The 22371-nt window shown below is 41.5% G+C and overlaps 1 protein-coding gene across 1 annotated transcript in view; it reads right to left on the bottom strand.

The window, feature by feature from the left end:
* The window catches only part of LOC137594017 (transcription factor Maf-like), a 45211-nt gene that overhangs the window by 17817 nt on the left and 5023 nt on the right, over positions 1-22371 (bottom strand). The window contains exon 2 of the mRNA XM_068313195.1: positions 19085-19149. Coding sequence (XP_068169296.1) covers positions 19122-19149 — 28 coding nt within the window. The 3' untranslated portion in view covers positions 19085-19121. The remainder of the gene's footprint in view (positions 1-19084; positions 19150-22371) is intronic.

Raw genomic sequence — 22371 nt, 5'->3', positions numbered from 1 at the left:
GCAGCTATTCAGTGTCTAGGATGTTGAATTAATTCTCTCTTTGCTTTCACTTTCTGTGTTTATCCACCATCCTCCTTCTCAATCATTATAGCAAAAACAAATCCTGAGATGAGAGCTGTAAACAGCATTTGTGACTGCACTATTTAAAAAAAAAAAAGGTTTACCCTGTGGGTTGGAACAACCAGATGTGTTTTCCTTGAGAAAACCTGGTGTTAGATGAGAGTCAGCAACTCCTAACTGGAGCCAGACCTCAAATATCTAAACCTTTGCAATGCAACTAAAGTCAGCAGAGTGTTTTCTTTACTTACAGGCTATAGGATCAGGGATAATGCTGTATAAATATTTGATGGTTTCCTTGCAGGGTTGTATATGGCTGAGAGAGTGCAGCATTAAGCTTGATGATCAAGGAGAACTTCAAGGCATGCTTTCACACATGCAATCACAAAGGCACATGCACACGCAAAGAGCGATTCATGCATGCAATCAGGTACGGCCAACACACACGTTAACGGTCGTGCATACACACACATGCAACTCACACTTCCTTTGTGGGCTTGGTTTAGAGATGTTGATCATGTCTCACTGAGCTTGCAGTGAAAAACGTCTTTGAGACCACTGCTACCGTCACACCGCACTTGGCTTTGATAAAAAATATTTAAAAAACTGTAGAAAAAAATTTGAATATATAACACTGTCAAGACATTAAAAAAAGTGTTTCGGATTATTAGAAATGTTAATAAATGTCTGAAATTCCATAAAGTAAATTAAAGAGATTAGTGCTGCTGCAGAGGCTGTATTAAATTGCTGAGTTTTTCTCCACACCTCTAAAATAAAGTGGCTGAATTCTCCTTCGACTGGCGGGTGTGAAATGTCAGTCGATGTATAATCTTACAGTGATCAACCCTGTTGAGAGCACAGAGACGAGTGTTTCTCTCCTTCAGAGACATATGCAGAGCTGATGTATGATATTAACCTTTACTATCCTTTTGCTATCCTGTCTATACTAACCTCAAACACACACACACAGGCATACTAATTATATTGATCCACCCTTAGACAGACAGCCCCGTCCTTTTCCTCTCTTCATGTCAAAATCTGTGTGTGAGTAGTTTGGGAACAATGTGAAATTACATTTTTTGTAAAACAAAATATGTTACAGTCATGGAATTTCATGGATGTTTTCCTTTGTGGCCCCTAGTATGTAAACCTTCCACGCTTGCAGCATATTTTACTCAAATTAATTTGATAAATTTTTCAGTCCTCAAGTTCTTTCCTCGGGTTGGATCGCTTGTTGGAGGCAACTTTTTTTGAGATAAATGAGTGCCGTGGTTTTAGTGTTGCTGGTTTCTTTGTCGACTGAATTTAGTGAGAGAAAAAAAAACAGCAGAAGGAGGAAGAGAAAGGAGATGAAGTATAAAAACAAATTGGCACAGGGGGATGAAAGTGAGATGTCAAAAGACTGGATGAGACATGGATGAAGTGTCGTATCAGACGTGCTCTGGTCTCTAAGGTCAAGTTCTGTATCTCTCTCTGCTAGGGAGAAAACAACCACCACAACCAGCATCAGGGAGCCAAACAATGTGGGCTACTGCATTGTTCACTATCTGCTGAAGAAAATAGCTCGTCTGTTTCTCTCTCTCTTTCTTACTCTCACACACACACGCAATCACTCCTCACTTCATATCTGGAGAGAGAGAGAGAATAGAGCGTGTTCCTTATTGTCCCCTTAGTGGTGATGTGGGGGTGTATGTTAGGGTTTGATTGTTACTGGTTTACATAAGGGTATTAAACTCTTGCATAGCCCTATCTATCTGAGCCAGGCAGATATATTTGTGTTGTGGCTCCTTTATGCATTTGTTATTTCCAAAGAGGATTGGGATGCACCAGTGGAAGAGAGGATAGATAGCCTGCTGATATTACCCTCGTCCTCTCTCCCTCGCTTCCTCCTTTTTCCTCTAAAAACCAAACTCTTGTGTGTTTGCGAATGTGTGTGATAATCTGAGTGTGTATTTGTGTGTGTGTGTGTGTGTGTGTGTGTGTGTGTGTGTGTGTGTGTGTGTGTGTGTGTGTGTGTGTGTGTGTGTTGCCTCCAGAAACAAAAGCAGGTGATTAATTAAAGAGAAATGTACTTTGGCGGCATTGTCCTGCACAACAACTATAACCGCATTCAGCAAAACAGCATTCAGTGATATTACTGGTAATAATAGCTGCTGTTTTACTCAGTAATGGTCTAAAATTAGGGATGCATTCACTAAACACTGTGAAGATGCATTTAGCTTAACCAACATAACATGCAGAGAAAGGTTCACTGTCATCTATAGCAGCCTGGAGCGTATGGAGCACTACATGTTGCAGATTAAAGTCAGCAGTGCATAAAAAGTTGAAATAAACATAAAACGTTTTTATAATGATACATATTACTGTCTTATATAGTAATGATTTGTGATATTTGTGATTGTTTTTTCTCTTCCAATACATAGTAGCTAAGCGCTAGTACTTTACTTATTTTGACTTTAATTATGGGTTAGCATGAAATAAAGAAATGTTTGAAATGACACTGTGTTACTTTTATATCAGACTGTTGATTGTCTGGTCCCTAAAGTGTATTTCTAGTCTGTAATTTTCATCAATTTTGAAAACGAAGACTCTATATGCTTAAAAATACATTTTTATTCCACAATGACGTGGGGGTAAAAAAGAAAAAGCCATGTCTTAGGTGGTGAGGGAGGCCATCCAGTAATCAGAAGGTCAGTGGTTCAATCATCAGCTCCTAGGTGATACCCAGGTATCCTTGAGCATGAAGACACCGAAACACAATTTGCTTCTCTTCAAAATCCCTATAGAATACTAGACAAAATAAAGTGTTTCTAAATAATTATTACTTCTTCCAATTAGGCAAAGGATCTCGTTCTACTTCCACAACTGGTATACACAAATATTACACACGCACACACACACACACACACACACACACACACACACACACACACACACACACACACACACACACACACGTTCCTCTGAGAGTGGCTTTTATTTTGAGAATTCCCCCAGCCTGCGTGTGTCTTTGTGTTTGTGAGGATCAGGCAGGAGAGGTTAAATCAAAGTAGAGTCAATAACTTCATCCCTCCCTCCTGGTCGGCTCTGCTGTGCTGCTGGGAACGCCTGCTGCTCACGCTCCGGCTCGTGAGAGAGGAGGACAGGATGGGGTTCAACACCCTCACAAACACTGAAGGAGGGAAGAGTCGTGCTGCTAATACAGAGGATGATCTAAGACTCTGGCACACAGTCAGACACACGCACACACACACACACACACACACACACATACACACACACACACACACACAAGCACACACACACACACACACACACACACACACACACACACACACACACACACACACACACATTGAGAGAAACACATCCTCCCCGTGTCTGAGAATGATAATAAGGTAAATTCTTTTTTTCCTTCCAACCTGAGAGCCTGAGTCCAGTCATGGCCACAGCCCTGGCTAAATCAATATCATCATCCATAATCTTTATTGTGGGATGAAACAAATCATAAATCAGCCAAAGCTCTTTACGCATTACTCCCTTTAGGAGCCTCCGATTGAATGCAACTCCCTCTTGGGCCGACAACACTTTCTTCTCAGCGCTGAAAGGTTGTCTCCCAACGTCTCTAGTCCCATGCATCATATCAGATATTCGTCCAGTGGTTTCTGACAGAACTCTTTCTGCAGCAAGTGAGAAAGGTGAGCCTAGTGTCTGTCAGCCGAGAATTAATTGTTCCTTTTCCTGCAGGTGATTGTTGAAGCAGGATGATGTTGAAGTTGTGAAATCATTAGAAAGGTGGGAGTTGAAAGCAGGACACAAATGTCTGTGTGTGTGTGTGTGTGTGTGTGTGTGTGTGTGTGTGTGTGTGTGTGTGTGTGTGTGTGTGTGTGTGTGTGTGTGTGTGTGTGTGTGTGTGTGTGTGTGTGTGTGTGTGTGTGTGTTTGCCAGCTCTGCTCTCTGAGTGTGAGTAATGAGGTTTGGAGAAGAAAGCTTAGCTAAATCCTCTCATCAGTCTTCACTCCTTCAATACCCAATCAGCAGGCTAATTCAATACCCAATCACAGGGCTAATAGCATCCAGCCGAGAGGAGAACCAATGAGAACTTGGCTATTGTACCTCGGGGAATAACTAGCTGCATGAAATGTTAAAAAACAAGAAGGAAAAAAAAGAAGGCAGATTTTCTTTTTCTGCAAAGAAAATGTACTGTCTAACGATCTCAGTTTGGTGGCCAGTCGCCGGCCACTGTAGCTGTAAAGCAAAAGGAAAACCTCTCATTAAACTGTTGCAGACATTTACATCTACTTGAGGAATGGATGATTGTGACGTTACATTCAGCAGCTAAGATGCTGAGCAAAAATTCAAAGATTCTTTTTAAAAGAACTCTCCCATGAGTTCAGTGCTGGTAGTGTTAGAAAATTACAGCCTTGTTTCAGGGCTATATTGTACACAACTACATGCAAACAGATTCACGTCGCCCTCACTCGTTTCTCCCTCTGGAGCCGTGAACGGTGGGTGCATAAGTGCACGGGGCTGCGGGAGTGTCCCAGCCATTGTAGTGTCACAAATCCCCCCTGCCTGACATGCACTGAATAAACTGTCACAGGCATTATATAGTGTCTCCATAAAGCCTACCATCAACCAGTTACTACCTCCATCGCTTCAGTCCACTGCACCAACAACACAAACAAATTACACTGCAGTGCTTCTCAGGGTTTCAGGTGAGTGTGTGTTTGTGTGTGTGAAGTGTTGTAAAGTGGATCTCATACATGACTGTGTTTTCTGATATGATCATACACCACATAACCTTCTATATCTTGCTTGGTTGCAATCCATATTGACCTCCACTTCTCAACCTCCCCTCACTAAAAGCTTTTCATGGCGTGTTTCATGGCGCAGATACAGTTTCCTTTATTTCCTTCTGTTTTCTGTCACTGCTCAGTTTGGTGCTGGTCACTAAAAGGGTACATCAGCATTAATGACATTTAATTTTGTGGCCTGATTCCAAGGCTGATTTAATGTAAGCACTAGCGGCCGGCTTAAAGGTGGGAAATGGGAAATCTATTTTAAAAACACTGTAAGAGCAGAATTTCTGGAGCTTTTTCACCATTGGTGTAGCGGTGTATCTTAAAATCTCAGACGTAACTTCTGGCCTGGACATCAACCATGGGGTACAAAGATTGACCCCTCATAAAGGTGGAATTATTTCTCATTTACATAAATGTATAACAAAGAAATCCAGAGATGACATCCCCACAACAATTATCTTCAGCATTCCATCTTATGCAATGCAGAGAAAAGAGTTTTGACTTTTCAGGTCATTCATTTTGCTCCACATAAGACAATTACAAAAGGATTCCGAGACATGGAGAAGAGAGCATCGGTTTGAAATATAATGCAAAAAAACAACAACAAAAAACCATAACAGCCTTGAAGCGATTGAACATTGTGATATACTGGACAACAGTTTGAGCGTATATGAGGAGGAAATTGCCCTTTAATCTTCTTCATGGCGACATCATCTTTTATTGGTGAACAAAGTGAATCTCAGCCTCCAGCTTCAGCCCCGTAGAAATCACAATTGATTTGCAGGTTATTTCCTGCTTCCTGTGAGCTAATTGAAATAAAGTGGGATGCTGGACTCGGGCTCTGCAGCATCTATCAATACTGCAGTTACTCAGTGGGGAGAGCCCATGTCCACTGCTGGGCCTTAACCAGTCCCACAGAATGTGGCTTTCATTGTTGGGCTCATTACCATGCATATATTCTCTGTTTGTTTGTACTACCTGGTGTGTGATCCCCCCCCCCCCATTTAATGGGAGTAAGTGAGCAAAATAAGGCAGGACGTGTGGTTCAGGGACTTGTCCTGTATGTGTACATGTAGTGTCATATTGAGTCTGAGCTTACAGTGATGGTCATAGACTTAAGCAGTAAAAGTGCTCAATCACCAGCCTCAAATTACTGGAATTACCGTATATTACATTGGCAGTAGGAATTCTACTTCAATGTATTGGAGTAAATGTGAGTATATGAGTATCTATTTGGGAATCCAGATGCCTTTGGAAGACTAAACATCTCATCTCTGATGCCGCCTTCAGCGCCTTCCTGTACACACATGTTCACACACACACACAGACACACACACACACCGATCAGTGCACAACACATTTTCCCATCAATTTAATTATGGTAAGCATGCTATGGTGGATATGCAGTATCTAGGAGCGCACACCTGTCCAGGTGTATACAAAGGAAAGCATTCGTTGCTCACGTATTGAGGACAACTGAGGAATCCGTGTTGATGTGTGTGCATGCATGTATGAAGCTCAGGGGCTGTGTTTTATTTACTTATAATGTCCCAGCTGTTGTGAACAGCTGGATTTTACACAGATTAAACTGGTGGGTGTGTAAAACCACATGTACAGTGTGCTGACTATGAGATAATTCACTGCAAGAATTTATCCCGAGACACAATCTTTAATGTAACAGCGCTGCAATCATGTCATTACACGTGAACCGGACTTTTTAAAAAAAAAAAAAAAGTTACATTTATTTTTGCAGATTTTTCTCTGAAAATAGACATATCGGAAGTTAAAACTGCATTTGCATTATGAACTAAATTTTAAGAAGTCTGACATGGTTAATAAACACATGTTTCCAAATCATTTATTTCTCTGGATAGAATTTAAAATTACTTTTACATATTGAGGAAAAGTTCCTTGAAACCACAGCTTCTCCTCGTGCTCTTCCCTCTCCAGCCCCTTAATGATTTCGGCCTGTGTCGTCCAACGGTCTAATCCAACTCTTGTTAGACTACAACATATACTGAATCATCATTAAATCTATCTGCATATTACCTGTGTGCTACAATTAGCCATGAATCTCATTTGAATCTCATTTAAATTCCTTCTATGAATCTCAATTAAACCCAGAGATTCAAATAAACAAGCGTAGCACTGAAAATGGATTTGTGTACCCACACACACACACACACACACACACACACACACACACACACACACACACAAACATACTCACACACATAAATGCCACACACACACACACACACACACACACACACACACACACACACACACACACACACACACACACACACACTGCACCTGCTGTTATCATTGCTGTTGTTTTAAATGTGTTCAGTTTAATTAATTCGTTTTGATACTCAAGACAAATCCTTAACAAATCCTCATGTGGTAATTAACAATTATCGTACATTTAATAAGCACACTGAGATAATGAAACAATTACAGAGAAACAAGCTGTTTAAAGATTGAAGCAGTGCTTTGAACTAGCGCACAGTATATGCTTTAATTGTCTTTCTGTGGCTTCCGACTTCAATGAGCCAGTAGATCATAATAAACGTCCTCACAGCTTACAAATCCAACACCCTTCCAAGTAGAATTACAGACCAATAAATTATTACTTGTAGAAAATGTAAGCTTTCAACAACGCTGCTTTACAAAAACACAAACATACACACTTATCCACACACACACACATATTGCGAGTCTTTCTGCTGTTATCACAGGGGCCAATTAGCGGGCCCCGGCTTTCTGCTAAGGCATGTGTCAGGGGACCTATAGAGAGCCCGCGAGGCTGCGAGAGGCCTCAGGGTAGCAGGAGAATTATCACTCTTTTCATCTCTCCATTTCTTATGCATTCTTGCATACACACACCCACTATCAGCTCCCAGCGAGATCCGCCGCCTCGCTTCCCCTCCTCCCTGCTATCGTTTTCTGGCTACTCAGGCCTCCAGACCCGTGAACAAAGGATGATTCTGAACGTTACGGCATACAAATGCTTGGAGCTAATTTACTCAGGTAAGGCGGTCAAATTGGACCAGGTTCAATAAACATATGCATAACCTCCACATGCAGATGAGTCAGTCAATGCAGGTCGCTGCTCACCTCTGACCCCTGTGAACTGTTAAAGCAGGACAACTGTGTGTGTGTGTGCGTGTGTATGTGTGTGTGTGTGTGTGTGTGTGTGTGTGTGTGTGTGTGTGTGTGTGTGTGTGTGTGTGTGTGCGTGCATGCATGCGTATGTGTGCAATCTCAGATAACAGAAAGTCAAAGTCATCACAATACATGCTGATCAAGACCTGCATCTATGTTGCACTTTGTAACATGACTATTGGTGATGGCGTGTTCATGGAGACTCTGGTTGTGTGTGTCTGTGTGTCTGTATGTGTGTGTGTGTGTGTGTGTGTGTGTGTGTGTGTGTGTGTGTGTGTGTGTGTGTGTGTGTGTGTGTGTGTGCGTGCACATGTAGCTGGTTGTTGCGTTTGTTCTTCCTGAGTGTTTTATCCCAATCACACTCCTTCCCACCTCCTCAGCCTTCTGTCTCTCCTCTCATCCCTCCGTGGCTTCCTGCTGTGTGCCTAGTAGCAGGTGGTTAACACACACACACACACACACACACACACTCACACACACACACACACACACACACACACACACACACACACACATACACACACATGCAAAGACAAAAACACAGTAAGCCCTCCGCTGGCTGCCGATAGCTATAGATCCTTCTCTCTCTCCCTCTCCTCCACACCACAGGGAGCAGAGAAGGAGGGAATGACAGGAGAGGGGGATGAAAAAGAGAAAGGGAGGAAGAGAGGGGTGGGGATTGACAGAACAGAATAAGTGGGCAGCTGTCCTCTGTCAAGCCTCCATATACCTGTCTGTCTGCTATACTGCAGGCTGATATCTCTTTCCTTGTGGCAGGCGCCTCATGACTTTTTCCATCAGAACAATGAGCTGAAATGTTTTTGAATAAGATTTAAGCTTTAATTTGAGAGCAAAAGTTATAACATAGATGAAAAAATTGAAAACGATTTGCTTATGGATTAGGAAAGTAATTACTATCATAATAGTTTTAATAAAAGAGACATGTCTGTGACAGTGTCCAATCTGTTGGAATTTGTCCATAAGTTGCGTTGTTTTCTTTGGCTTCTTCGTCTGTGTATTTGTGTGTGTGATGTGGATGTGTATAGAGACAGCAGAGTGGAGGCAGTAGATAAGATAAGTGCTCTTTATTTCTGACAGAGTCATTTAGCTGTGGATGAAGAGAAGAGAGGAGGAGAGAGTTATAGTTATGGAGCTGTCGTGGGTTTGGGAGTGTTGAATGAAATGAGGTTCCGCGGAGCAGAGGGAAACAAAGGTGGAGAGGGAGAGAGGGGGAGGCGTGTGTGTGACCTTGCAGTCACAGAAACAGATAGATGAGGGAGGAGAACCTGTTTCCTCTAAATCATGTGACGTGCCGGTTTTTCTCTCTCTTACTGTAACTCAGTGAAAACGCCAACCTGATAACTCTCCTCTCTCCTCAGGCCGCGGAATCACCGCTTCACAACTATTCAATGGGAGGAGGATGAGCACTGACAAACACACACACACACACATACACACACACACAAACACACACACACACATAGAACAGTACATTACATGTCTTTATAGTAATGGCACGTTCACAATGTCCTTACTATGTCGATGTGTGTTTATAAGATATCCTCTCACAATCTATTTACTTACATTTAAGCATCAAACTGTCACAGACTTCCTGTCATGTTTTTTTCCTCTCCCCCTCTGTTCCTCCAATGAAGAAAAAGTATTTATTTTCATTTATCAAAGCCTCACACCCCTGAGAGAGAGAAAAATTGCAATGTCTGCAAGACTTAGTGTGTGTGTGTTTTCAGGGGGTGTGGAGCAATGCTGTGGGTTATTATGAAGAGACTACGTTGCGACAGGACATTCCTCTGATTGGGAATAAAACACCGTCTTGTCTATTTATATAAACCCCACTGCAACTTCATTAACACACACACGCGCACACACACACACACACACACACACACACACACACACACACACACACACACACACACACACACACACACACACACACACACTCACAAACCAACATACACTATAAATAAGAAGGCATATACAAAACGACACAAGAAAAGTAAACACACTCACTGAATCGCAGAAGAAGAAAAAAACTGCACAAGCTGGCAAATCTATGGATGTAAATAAACACAGAACAAATTCACAAAGGGATTTGTAGTAATTAAATTGCAATGATTGCCCTATTTTAGCTTTCACTTTGAAGATAAAAAAAATAGTGTTGGAGCAGAGACATGAAGAAAAACAGTCCTAATAGAACATGAGAAGAACATCTAATTATTCAAAGGAGACTAGTTACAGTGGACATAAAAAATACGCTAAACAAATAAAAAGATTTAATGCAAGCTCAGCAGAATCATGGGGGGTGGAAAAATCATTAAATTCTCCACAAATCACCCCGTGCTTTGATTCTGAGTTGCGGGTGGATTAGAGGGAGCTGCACTTTGCGAACTTTCATCTGCATTTCTGATGCTAACCTGCTGACCTTTGACCTGCTGCTGACCAGAAGAGCAGAAGCTGTACTTGACTCTGCGACCTTATAACATCTTTAATAATCGCCCCACCCTCCTGCAGGAATGCACAACTGCATCTACATCAATAAGACGGAAGACATGCAAAAGATGGATGTAGCCCAGCAGTGTGTGAGAGAGAGCCAGAGAGAGACAATAAATAGTGAGAAGGGAAACAATGATGTATGTTGGGTCTGCAGTCTGAGGCTGCAGATGTTCACCCCAGGTGGTCTGACGCTAATAACATTCCGCTTTTTACAGGCCCTTTAATTCACTCAAGATAAATTCACATAAAGTAAGCAGCACCTGACACCACCACGCACCTATCAGCAACAACGCCACAGAGCATCTAAACATTTTTAACGCCGTGTAAAATTAAATGTAAATTATTGTATGAAGTAGAGTTTCTCCACATATGTGTAATAAGAGACCTCACATTCCCACCAATCCACTTACTGCAGTTGTGGTGTGATGTGCAACGCTTTATGGGATTGAGTCTAATTAATCTGCTGTATTAGTCATAAACATCACACCTGCAGAAGCCTTTGGTTGAATTCACTTTTCAGCATTAATCAAGTGTAGTTTATTGAGTTTGTGTAGGTTCTCAGTTATCCAGGCCTCCATGCCTCTTGGAACAGAGGTGAAACATCTTCAAGAAACTTTCTTGGAGTCCAGTGGATTGATTTAAACAGCTTTGGATAGATTATTGAATGCTCACATTTGCATCGTCATCTGAGATTAACTTTTTGGATTTATTCTCCTGAATAAAAGAACATGGTTTATGTTTTTTGAGAAAATATAGGCACATCTAAATCATGCTGTGTGTTGCTGTCTAATGTTTTTGGCTTTTTACACATTAATATAAAATAACAGAGTGATGAATCAGTTTTACAGAGTTGTTCAACTTATGATTGAAAATGAGATAAGAGACAAGGCGGATTTGATGTCAATATTGAGTCTTTTACTCCTTTTCTTCTTGTGATGCAACATTATGTTCACAAATGCCAAAATAAAAATGCGCAGGCTGACAACTGTTTCCCATGTGTTCCTCCATTTCTCCTCTCCTCCCTCTCTTCTTCTTGTCTATCCCTGAGGGCGAATATACACTGAACCAGAGGAGATGGGAAGGAGACAAAGAGGAAGATGAGGGAAGTACAGCAGCATCATTCCTATGTCACGTGTGCTTACTGAAAAAAATTCAAAAACAGACTTAGGAGTAACTTCCTCAAGGAGCAAAGCAACAGGAATTAACTGCTTCGCCCATTTAGGGATGGTCAATCTGGACTACAAATAATTTATTTTTATTTATTTAAACAAGTCTAGTCGGTTATGAAAGAAATTAAGAATTCCAGCCTTTCTGTAATTTGAACATGATATTTTACAATACATAAAATGTCACATTGGGAGTTTTGTATTTCTTTGATCACAGCATAGCGCTGAGAAGAAAGGCCTACACCTTCGCCTGTCTGGTGTATTTTATTTTAACAAATAATCACTGACATAAAACGCTGATCTTTGATGGAGTTGTTTTAACCTTAGAGTATATTTTATCTAATCATTAAGTATAAAGATGTAAAAAAAAATATATATATATATATATATAGAAACTCTATTTGTGTGACGTTTGAATAATTATGAAATAAACCCTGGAAAATATTTTGACGAAACTGACATATTACCAGGAAGCAAGTGAACAGCAAAGATGAGAGTTTTTTCTCACATTGTCTCATATGACACAGTTCTCAGAGACTCACACACACCTCAAAACCCACAGCCAGCGTTCACTCCATGTTCAGTACAATTAATGCCTGCACCGTTTATCTCCCTCCACACTTAAGCAGCTCTGGTTGTAGGCTGCCGAAATACAACACACACACACACACACACACACACACACACACACACACACACACACACACACACACACACACACACACACACACACACACACACACACACACACACAATCTCGAGATGTTTTCAAGCCCAAAAGAACATCATCATATAACTTGTAATAACTCAGAAAAAAATCTAAAAACACAGTCCGTCTCATGTATATGTAGTGCCATATTTGTGTTTCCTCTGCAGCAGCAAACCTGAATGACTCGACTTCACTTGTAATTCTCAAAGGAGAGACGATATTAGTTCAGTCGCGATCTTTAATGAATGAGAAAACAAAACCACAGCATGTCTCCTTCCACGCCTCTTGTCTTCATCGCTGCACTTTTTTCAGTCCATTAGAAACAGGCGGTTTGTTCTTCTTCTTTTTTTTTTTTGCCATGAATCTTTAATCAGTCCTTTCATGTGAACACGCATGCTTTGACTATGCATAGTGCTGTCCTGAAACACACACCCTGATGTGATTCGTACACATTAGACCTTGTTCACATCCCAGGAACTCAACAGCTAAAATTTACAGCTCTGTGTCTACATGTCAAGACCAGTGAATTTGGTTCAAGGGAACACAAAATACACTTTACAGTACAATAATTTTTATCCATATTTGCATTGGCGACAGTAAACAGGATTACACTTACGCTCAAGAAGCCAAGAAAAGAGAGTGACGTGACGGCCGTGCCTGGAAGGCCTAGGCATCTCTTTCCCCGTTGTGACGCAAATGCATTGACTTGTGCAGGTATAAAGTTAGCAACACACACACACACACACACACACACACACACACACACACACACACACACACACACCTCCAACTGTAAATAAAAGAGTACAGTCAGCTCATAATCACAGTAAACCACACAAACAAATACCATCTGTCTCTGTGTCCCCGAACATTGGAGCCAATGAGCCTCACTGGTAACAGTTCATACTACACTGCCCACAATAACATTCAGCATCAGGGTTTCAGAGATGAAAGAACAAAATACTTGTCAAGGGCTTTGCGCCGTTCGTTATTCGCCTGCCTTTCTTATCACGTTCTTGTTTCCTCTTTCCACACTCTGTCCCTCCTTCTCTTCCTGTAAATGAGTGATTTATCAGCCTTAATTGCTGGCTGTTGTTCACGTGGTCATGTGACCACAGCATGACAGCACGTGATAAATACACCCCGAAGAATATACCCTACTTTGCAAACAGAAACACAGATTGCTTTTTGCTGCATCTGCAGACGCAGTACTGACAAAAATAGAATTTTTCTAATAAAAGGATCAAAAAGCAAAAAAATAAACAAACAACTAAAGATAAAAAGCAAAATGAACAAAATCTCAGCTCATGATGTGCTTTAAAAGCAGAATATTGTCATAATATGAGACTTTTATCACTGCAAGGCAAAGGGCAAAAGGGAAACTGCACAATAACCAGTCCGAGTAAATGTATTGTTATAAGGGGTTTCATGCGCACATGCACACACACACACACACACGCACACACACACACACGCACGCACGCACGCACACAGACACACACGCACGCACACGCACGCATGCACGCACACACACGCATGCACGCACGCACGCATACACACACACACACACACAGCCTCCAGTGGAATCTATCACTCTGGCTCACATGTGTTTCTTCCACCGGTGTTCAGCAGCAGGACGCTGACTGAGGCGCCTGCGGAGCTCAGTTCATGTATCTTATTGTTACATGGAGCCAGTTCTCAACCACTGACCTTTTTATCCTCTGCACAATACATTGTTAAAATAATGTATGAGGTGTCTCAGTGAAGCCACTTCATTGTGTTGTGTTGTACATAACAGAGGTATGCGTGTGTGTGCATTAGTGTGTGGCTTGCATGGATTATTTCTGCATGTGCAGGAGTGACGTACATATGTGATGTTTGGTTTATTTAGTGGTGGTTATTTGTTAAATGAGGAAAAAGTCTGAATGATGTCAAATGAAATGAAGAAAAAAATATATGCATCATTTCTTTAATCTAATATTCTACTCCGATTTTAATCTGTTTCACTCATCAGAATTTAGTTTATTTAAAAAAGTAGAACCACACCATTCAAGAAGAGGAGAGAAGAAAGAATATTTAAATGGTCATGAAAAGCATGATGGAGATTATCCTGCTATCGGGCTGTTGTGGCACTGACATTTAGCAAACATGGCAGCACTTAAACATGAGCGCAGCATGCCCAAGTAGGGATGCAAAAGTAATATAATTTAACCTTAGTTTAAACCTAGTTTGAATGTACTTTAAAATATTTGTTTCAGCTCTAAAAAATTTTGTGGCTCTTTTGAGCTACAATAATTAATATCTAAATTTTAATCTACGAATAAGTCATACGCAAACTCAAACCTGATCGGTTATGTTGTCTCTCTTGGCTTATAAGAATGAAATCTATCTTCGGCATTGCATCACGTTGATCCGTCTTTTTTCACTGATGAAACACGTGCTTCAGGAAGACAGACGGAGAGGAGAGGAAGGCCAGACAGGGTGGGGTGGGGGGGGGGGAATCAACGCAGACAGTAAACACAAAAGCACCGAGCCAGTCTTCCTGTCTATTTGACAGACTGTCTGCCCACCTGCAACATGCTAAACATTTGACCTCTGCAGGAGTTCCAGCAATAATGGGACACAATGATTCTACAGTTTGGACAACAACAGAGGCAGAAATGAAGTGTGTACTAGTGCTTGTGTATTGTGTTTTTGTTTTTTTTGCAGGTTTGCATATTGCATGTATGAACACTTGTGTATAAAAAGGTAACGGGCTGGGGGTGGGGAATAGGGAGTGTGTATGTGTGTGTATAAGTGTGTGTGTGTGGGGGGGGGGCAGCAGAGTGACTCCAGCACCTCTGCACCTTCCCTTCCTCCCCCTTATTTATTTGTCTGTATTAGTTAGCTCCTTCTCAGCACTTAAAATTAATGTCATCCAGCAGAAAATAGAGGCTGAAAGCTAAAATTCAGCACTTTCCCAGCAGCCTGGTTATTTATCAAGCTAACAAGGAGAAGATGCATTCCAGGAAATATGTGCCATTAAAGCCCAGAGCTGGTGTTTGAGAGCCAGGAGATAAAAGTGAAGGTGTCAGGGAGAGGGGATGGACGGCATCACCGACAATATGGATACAGAGAGACCGGCAGACACATTTATATAAAAGACAATAGATACACTCACGTACAAGCACAAGACACGATAGGAAAGGCATTTTGTCTTCCAGCGGCAGAGCCACAATGCATATCCTGCACACGCTGTATGTGTGTGTGTGTGTATGAAGCAGTGATTTGCTCATGGCTGTGAAAGATCCTTTAGGGGATACAGAAAACATAGTTTGGAGATCTGAATAAATCATGTGCTGCCAGAGTGAGCTTTGCACTAATTTTCTCTCAAAGAGCGCAGCATTGAAACACGTCCCGGGGACTGTTAGTATTGTGCCGTGTTAACATCTCTATAGCATCAGGAGCTAACCGAAGTGTTGGAATTCAATTAGACACCAGGTTCAACGCTAAGCAGCCAGTACTGGGCAGCCCCCGTGGGGGGGGGGGTGCAAGGGGAGCGAGGATGGAGTGTGTGTATGCGTCTGTAAGGAGAGGGAGACTGCGGGTGAGAGGAAGGCCCTGGGTCTGCTGGCTGCGGTGATTCAGGGGGAGACATTATATCACACTAACCTCCGGCTGATCACAAGTTCCTCCTGCAATCACGCTGTGAACACACACACTCCCAACCGGAGGACAGCAGTGGCTCCAAGGTTCACACACACACACGCGCACACACACACACACACACACACACACACACACACACACGGATTGTTAACAACTAATTAACAACTGAAACACTGGAGAGAAAGTCGTATATTAACATAAGTTGAGGAGAAGAGTGGTTTGATGTTGGGGGGTTTGGCTTGAAGGTGTAGCTTCTCCTCCATAACAATCATCTGTTATGAGTTTCAGGGGAAGGAGTAAAACACACAAGACATTTTAAAAAAATAATCCAGATCTCAACACAGTTGTTCTTGTGTTCAATTTGTGTGTCTTTATAACTTTAGGGGATTATGTATTTTTAGACTTTTTTTCAACTTTTTATTATTTTGTAACCTAAACTCAAGCCTTGCTTTCATTCTCAACAGTCCAGGTTAAATACATCCTACGCCTGAGGATAAACACCTGTGTTCTTATTAATAGTGAAATATTGTAAAAGGCTCAGACTGAGCAGCTTGTATTTATAGTATCTACATCCAGCAAGCTGAACTGTGATGAAAATATTTATCTGACATTTTAATATTGTTTTTATCATCTCAAAGCGTATTGTGGAATCTTCCTCAAGTCTCAGACATGATGAAATACGGTTAAGGCTCACTCAACTACTTTCAAGATCTTCAACATTGATTCCACTCACCCTGTATTCCAGTGTGACCATTAGCAAGGCTGAACACATATTTATATTTTTAATCAACAAAAGATTTAGTAAACCCACTTTGTGATGATGAAGGCTGTTTGGTGTTAATGTACACAACACATGTGGCCATGCAAACATTTAAATTCATTCTGCCTCCCCTGTACACTCACACCTTGATCTACATTCATGTGCCCTTCCTTCTCCGCCTGACCTGTCTACTGGCAGCCACAGAGGCACCTGTCCCCACCCCCCCACCCCCACAAGTGGCCGACTCACCCCATCACCACGAGGAAACATGCAGGAAGAGGAGGAGGAGGAGGAGGTGGAGGTGGAGTGACGACAGGGGTTTAACAACAGAAGAAGAGAAAGTAAGAGCTGGAGTACAGGAGGTGCAGGGGGAAGGACCGTGAAGGCGCGTTGGGTGGGTGGGGGCTCTGAAGCTTCCTCTAATGTGCCCCCCCACCACCCTCCCTACCCCTGTGACCTCAGAGCTCCTGACAGCCAAAAAGTGCTGAAGCACGCAGGTGTCTTAACGCTGCAGCGACACACATGCAAGGGCAGGAACATGTGCTGCACACACACACACACACACACACACACACACACACACACACACACACACACACACACACACACACACACACACACACACACACACACACACACACAAACACAGTCATTTTTTAACTCTTTCACCATCTCCACTCTTACCATGTCAACATTCCTTAAGAAAACTGTACATTATTCGATTTTAAACCGTCTTTTCAAAAACGGACAGTGATGGAGTTCGTATCAAACACAACATGATCCTGTGCTCTACAATGCTGAGCGCATGAGGAAAGTAGAGTATACTGTCTACTGCACAGTAAAATTAGCTGATGCTGATGCTGTAGTTTCCTCTGTCCAGCATCTCGACTGAACAGTATAAAACCTGAGGTGTCCAGTGTGTGTGTGTGTGTGTGTGTGTGTGTGTGTGTGTGTGTGTGTGTGTGTGTGTGTGTGTGTGTGTGTGTGTGTGTGTGTGTGTGCATGTGTGTGTGTATGTGTTTAAGGGGGGGTTAGGTTCAAAGAGTTGTATTACAGTGGTGATGAGTCGCCTGGCTGCGAGGCTGATACCTCAGCAGCACCCAGCATTGACCAGGCCTTTAAATAAAGCCTTCGATCCTCCAGCAGCGGAGAAGGTCACTGCCTGCCTCTAGTTACCCTGCCTGTCTGTCTGCATCCACGGCCCGGATCCCTCCTACCAGCCCTCACTTTGCCTCCTGACCTCCTCCTGTTCCCTGCTCTACATCTCTGTATTCAGATTTAGGCACCCTCCTCCGCTCAATCCCTCAACTTCTCCTTTAATTCTACTTTCCTTTACATCCATATTTTCTCTCATGAGCTAAAATCAAGTCCTCACTTCCCTTTGCCAACTGCAACATCCTCCATCCTCTGCAATCTCGCCGTCCATCCATCGGCATGTCAGCCAGAAATAAAAATTATGTAGAGTGTTTGAATCCGTGGAGAGAGAGCTGAGAGGAGTGAAGGAGGTCAAAGGGTCAGGACAAAGGTTTTGGACCTGTCCCATGAGTACCATACATGTCACCCCCCTGTCAATCAAAAGGCACCAGGGGAGTCCCCAAACCGAGAACTGCATCACAGAGTTCACAGCAAATGTTGACGGGGCGTCTGATCATCATCGACGTGAGGAAAATGAACCCACAACGTGGTAATAATTAATGCGTCTGCGAAGTTTGATGTCCCAAACAGGTGCTCTCTCGGAAAATTGAAATAAAATAAACAAGTGGTTTTACTGATAAGACAAAAACAACAGTCTTACGTTATTCTGAGGCACTTCACACATTCTGTCACCAAACTGTACAAACCATCACGTTATAAAGACGTTTGATAGTCAGAGTGACGGACTGTGTTAAATAGAAATCAAACACAATCGTCATTCAAAAGATAAAAAATAAAAATATACAGAATAATGTTTATTCTATTGTAGGATATCTCATGTGATTTGATTATTTTTATATTACAAATATTAATTTAACTTTTTGCATTGGGACAAAGGAGATGGATAGCTCACCCTTTAGATACAGATAAATTGTAAATAAAATAAATGTTACAAAAAATACTAATTAATTCTTAATCCATTAAAAAACAGTATTTATCAGACTAAACTTTTAAACGCAGCTAATATTCATAAATACTGTAACGTTTATTTTTTAAATTGTGTTAAATGAAGTTGTGTTGTAAAGTAAAGGTGTCAAAGATTAGAGATTGAACAAGGCGTTACCTCAGACTCCCAGGTAGTGGAGAATCACAGCTGTCTATCACAGATGGAGGAATTTTCTCGATGTCCTGTGAAAAGAAGGAACAGAAAGATGTTGTTTAAAAAGTTAACTAATCCCACCACATAATTTTAGAAATTAAAAAATTACAAATGAGATTTTTCTAAAAGAGGAGACGAGACTTTGATGATTGTCTTGTCTTTAAGAAGAAGAATAAATGAAATAAAATTGAGAAATATGTCATTTAAAATGATTTAACACTTAGTGAATACAATTAATTCAGATACATTTTTAACAGTTCAAAATAATCATATATCAACTAGAGGAAGAGCCACAACATACAAAAATAAACAAGTGAAAACAAAATCAAAACTTCAATTCAATTTATGATTCATTCCAATATTAGATATACATGGGAAGTCTGGATTTAAATTTTGATCTTTCTGTTTCTCTCTCTCTTGCTCTAGCATACACACACGCACACACACACACACACACACACACACACACACACACGCACACACACACAATATATTTTGCAGGCAAAATAATTATTTTTGAGATAAATTTCAGGTTAGTTTGATAATGTTAACTAAGCACAATATTTTTATAACAGTACTTCTCTTCATTACAATGAAGGATAATCTATAAGTTTTATTTTGAAAAAAATGTGAAAAATATTTAAAAAATTAAAAAATTAATTAAAAAATAATAAAATACTGAAATCAAACACTTGAGCCAATCAGCTCACATCATAACATTCATTCAGTGGTGTTCATGTCTGACATCAGCTTATTCACACACACACACACACACACACACACACACACACACACACACACACACACACACACACACACACACAGATGTGTGAACGTCACATATGAACATAGCATGAGGGACAACCTTGATGATTACAATGTGGTTGAATGAAAGAAATACTTTCCACTGGGCTTCAGTGAAGAGACGTGAAATAAAGGATTGGCAAATAAAAGCAATGCCCCTCGGTCCATCTTTATCCAAAACAAACAGAGCCACTCTCTCTCCTGTAATAAGAATCACACTGAGGCCAAACGGACTCTGACCCATTCTGCTTCCTGGAGCTCTCGGTGTCAGACCTACAGCACAGAGAAACCTGCCATCTGCTGCAAAAAATGCCCCCAAAACATCAAGCAGCGCAAGGCTGGCCTCCAGATATACCTGAGCTGTGTAATCCACACATACTGAAGACACACACACATGCATAGGTGAACACAAACAGATCCCTTGATAAACACACACAGGGTCAGACACAGAGGGACATTTACACACACGTGTGGAGGCTTCCATATATGCTCCCACACAAACATAGCCCACATATTCTTGCACACACGTGTCCTACTCTGTGTGCTAATTCACACAAGCAATCGTCACACACACAAACACAAACACAAACACACACACACACACACACGCACACACACACACACACACACACACACACACACACACACACACACACTCACACACACACTGAGTTTGATACAGAGGAAATGAAGTTCACATGTAGAAGACGACAACATGGCACCAGTGTGTGGGGTCAAGGCCTGTGTCAGGTACAAATGAAAGGGAGAGGAGAGACTTTGGAAGAGCTGAACACCGTGGGTCACCTTGCCTGGCAAAGAGATCAATGTCTGATGGACTGGCTGAGAGAGACCGAGGGAGAGAGAGGGAGAGAGAGAGAAGATAGAAGGGTAAATCACCTCTCTCACTTCATTGAGATGCAGGTAAAACACACCAGGTTGGGCGTAGCTCCAGCTCCACCCTGCTTAATGCTAACTCACACATACCCAAACTGAAGCATGCTCACATAGACACACACACACACACACACACACACACACACACACACACACACACACACACACACACACACACACACACACACACACACACACAGACACACACTACACCTCTCGACTGACTCTGGCCTGCATGTCGCTGCTGAGAACCCAGTCTGAGCTCTGCTTATCTGTGAGGGAGAATGTTGTGATCACATATAATTAAATCATAATTAGCTTTCATCTATTGCCCTTTAGTTATGCATCCTGAGTAGAGCTCCTCGCACAAGCAAATGCAAATCCACCGTTTCCACGGAGCCATACAGCGATGTTACATGAGCCTATATGCACATTCTTTTACAGCTGAACATTTACAGTAATCTCAATTCAACACAAGACTATAGGATTGGATTCAGGCAATCACATTATCTCTCGTGCGCCCATGCTTCTATTTGCTGGAGAAAATCACCATGTAAAGCCAATGCAGACAGATATACACACGGAGGCAGCGGCATAAACCTTCTTTACAGCTGCTGCATTCTTACCACATGCACAGCCCTGACAGAAGGGGACAAGTTAAATTATTAGGGTTTCAAATAAATGACACATAACTCAGGACACTGGAAGACAGAGCGAGAGGAAGAGGGGCTCCGGCTCTGCAGGTCTAGATGATGGACGGACCACAGAGGAACATAAATGCAGCTGATTTAAATCACTTTAAATGTAAATGTTTATCGTGTGGAGTGATGCAGATGCGGATTGAGTGGAAGAGATTGAAATTGTTTCCTCTTTTGAATGCAAATATGTTTTTAACCCATTGGGGGTTTTGCCATGGGGAAGGTAGCGCTTGCAGGGAAGATGAGAAAATGAACATGTAGGAAAAGAAAAGTGTCATGAAATAAGAGATATGAATACAATAGGCAAAAAACACGTTTTATTAAGATGTGTTTTTTTCCTTTTTTTTTAGTCAATAATAAGGTTTGAGGTACTGACAACGTAAGGCAGGACCTCTTTTTAAGAAATAAATTGTTGCGCTTCATCTGATTGTGAAGCAACAAACACAAATCCAAATCCAAACAGAGGTTATAGTCGTGCACCTTGAACTTTGGTTGTGCTGCTGTTAAATAAGATTCTGCATGATTTTTTTACACACTTTTGCTTTTTATTTTTTTCCTATGCTGATCAAGATTATATTATTGATATTTGTTTTAATTTAAAAAATTTAAACTTTTTCTTGATTGACATAAAAAGCTGCCAATATGCTATTCTCATGATAAAAGCGGACTCTGTGCGACAGATTTAATGCACTCAGATAAAGCATATATACACTGTTCCACCACAAGGTCAAATAAAAGACAATGCTGGCTGGTTATTGAGCACTCACACAAATAGACACTAAAAAGTGTGCACATCCTTTGTCCTATTAATTTTGAGGCATTAAAGGGAAGCACATGATGATGATTCATGTGTCA

Source organism: Antennarius striatus, chromosome 4 (assembly GCF_040054535.1).
Source record: "Antennarius striatus isolate MH-2024 chromosome 4, ASM4005453v1, whole genome shotgun sequence".
In the NCBI taxonomy this organism is placed as follows: Eukaryota; Metazoa; Chordata; class Actinopteri; order Lophiiformes; family Antennariidae; genus Antennarius; species Antennarius striatus.
The sequence above is the reverse complement of the archived record's forward strand: the minus strand, read 5'-3'. Positions and strand labels throughout refer to the sequence as shown.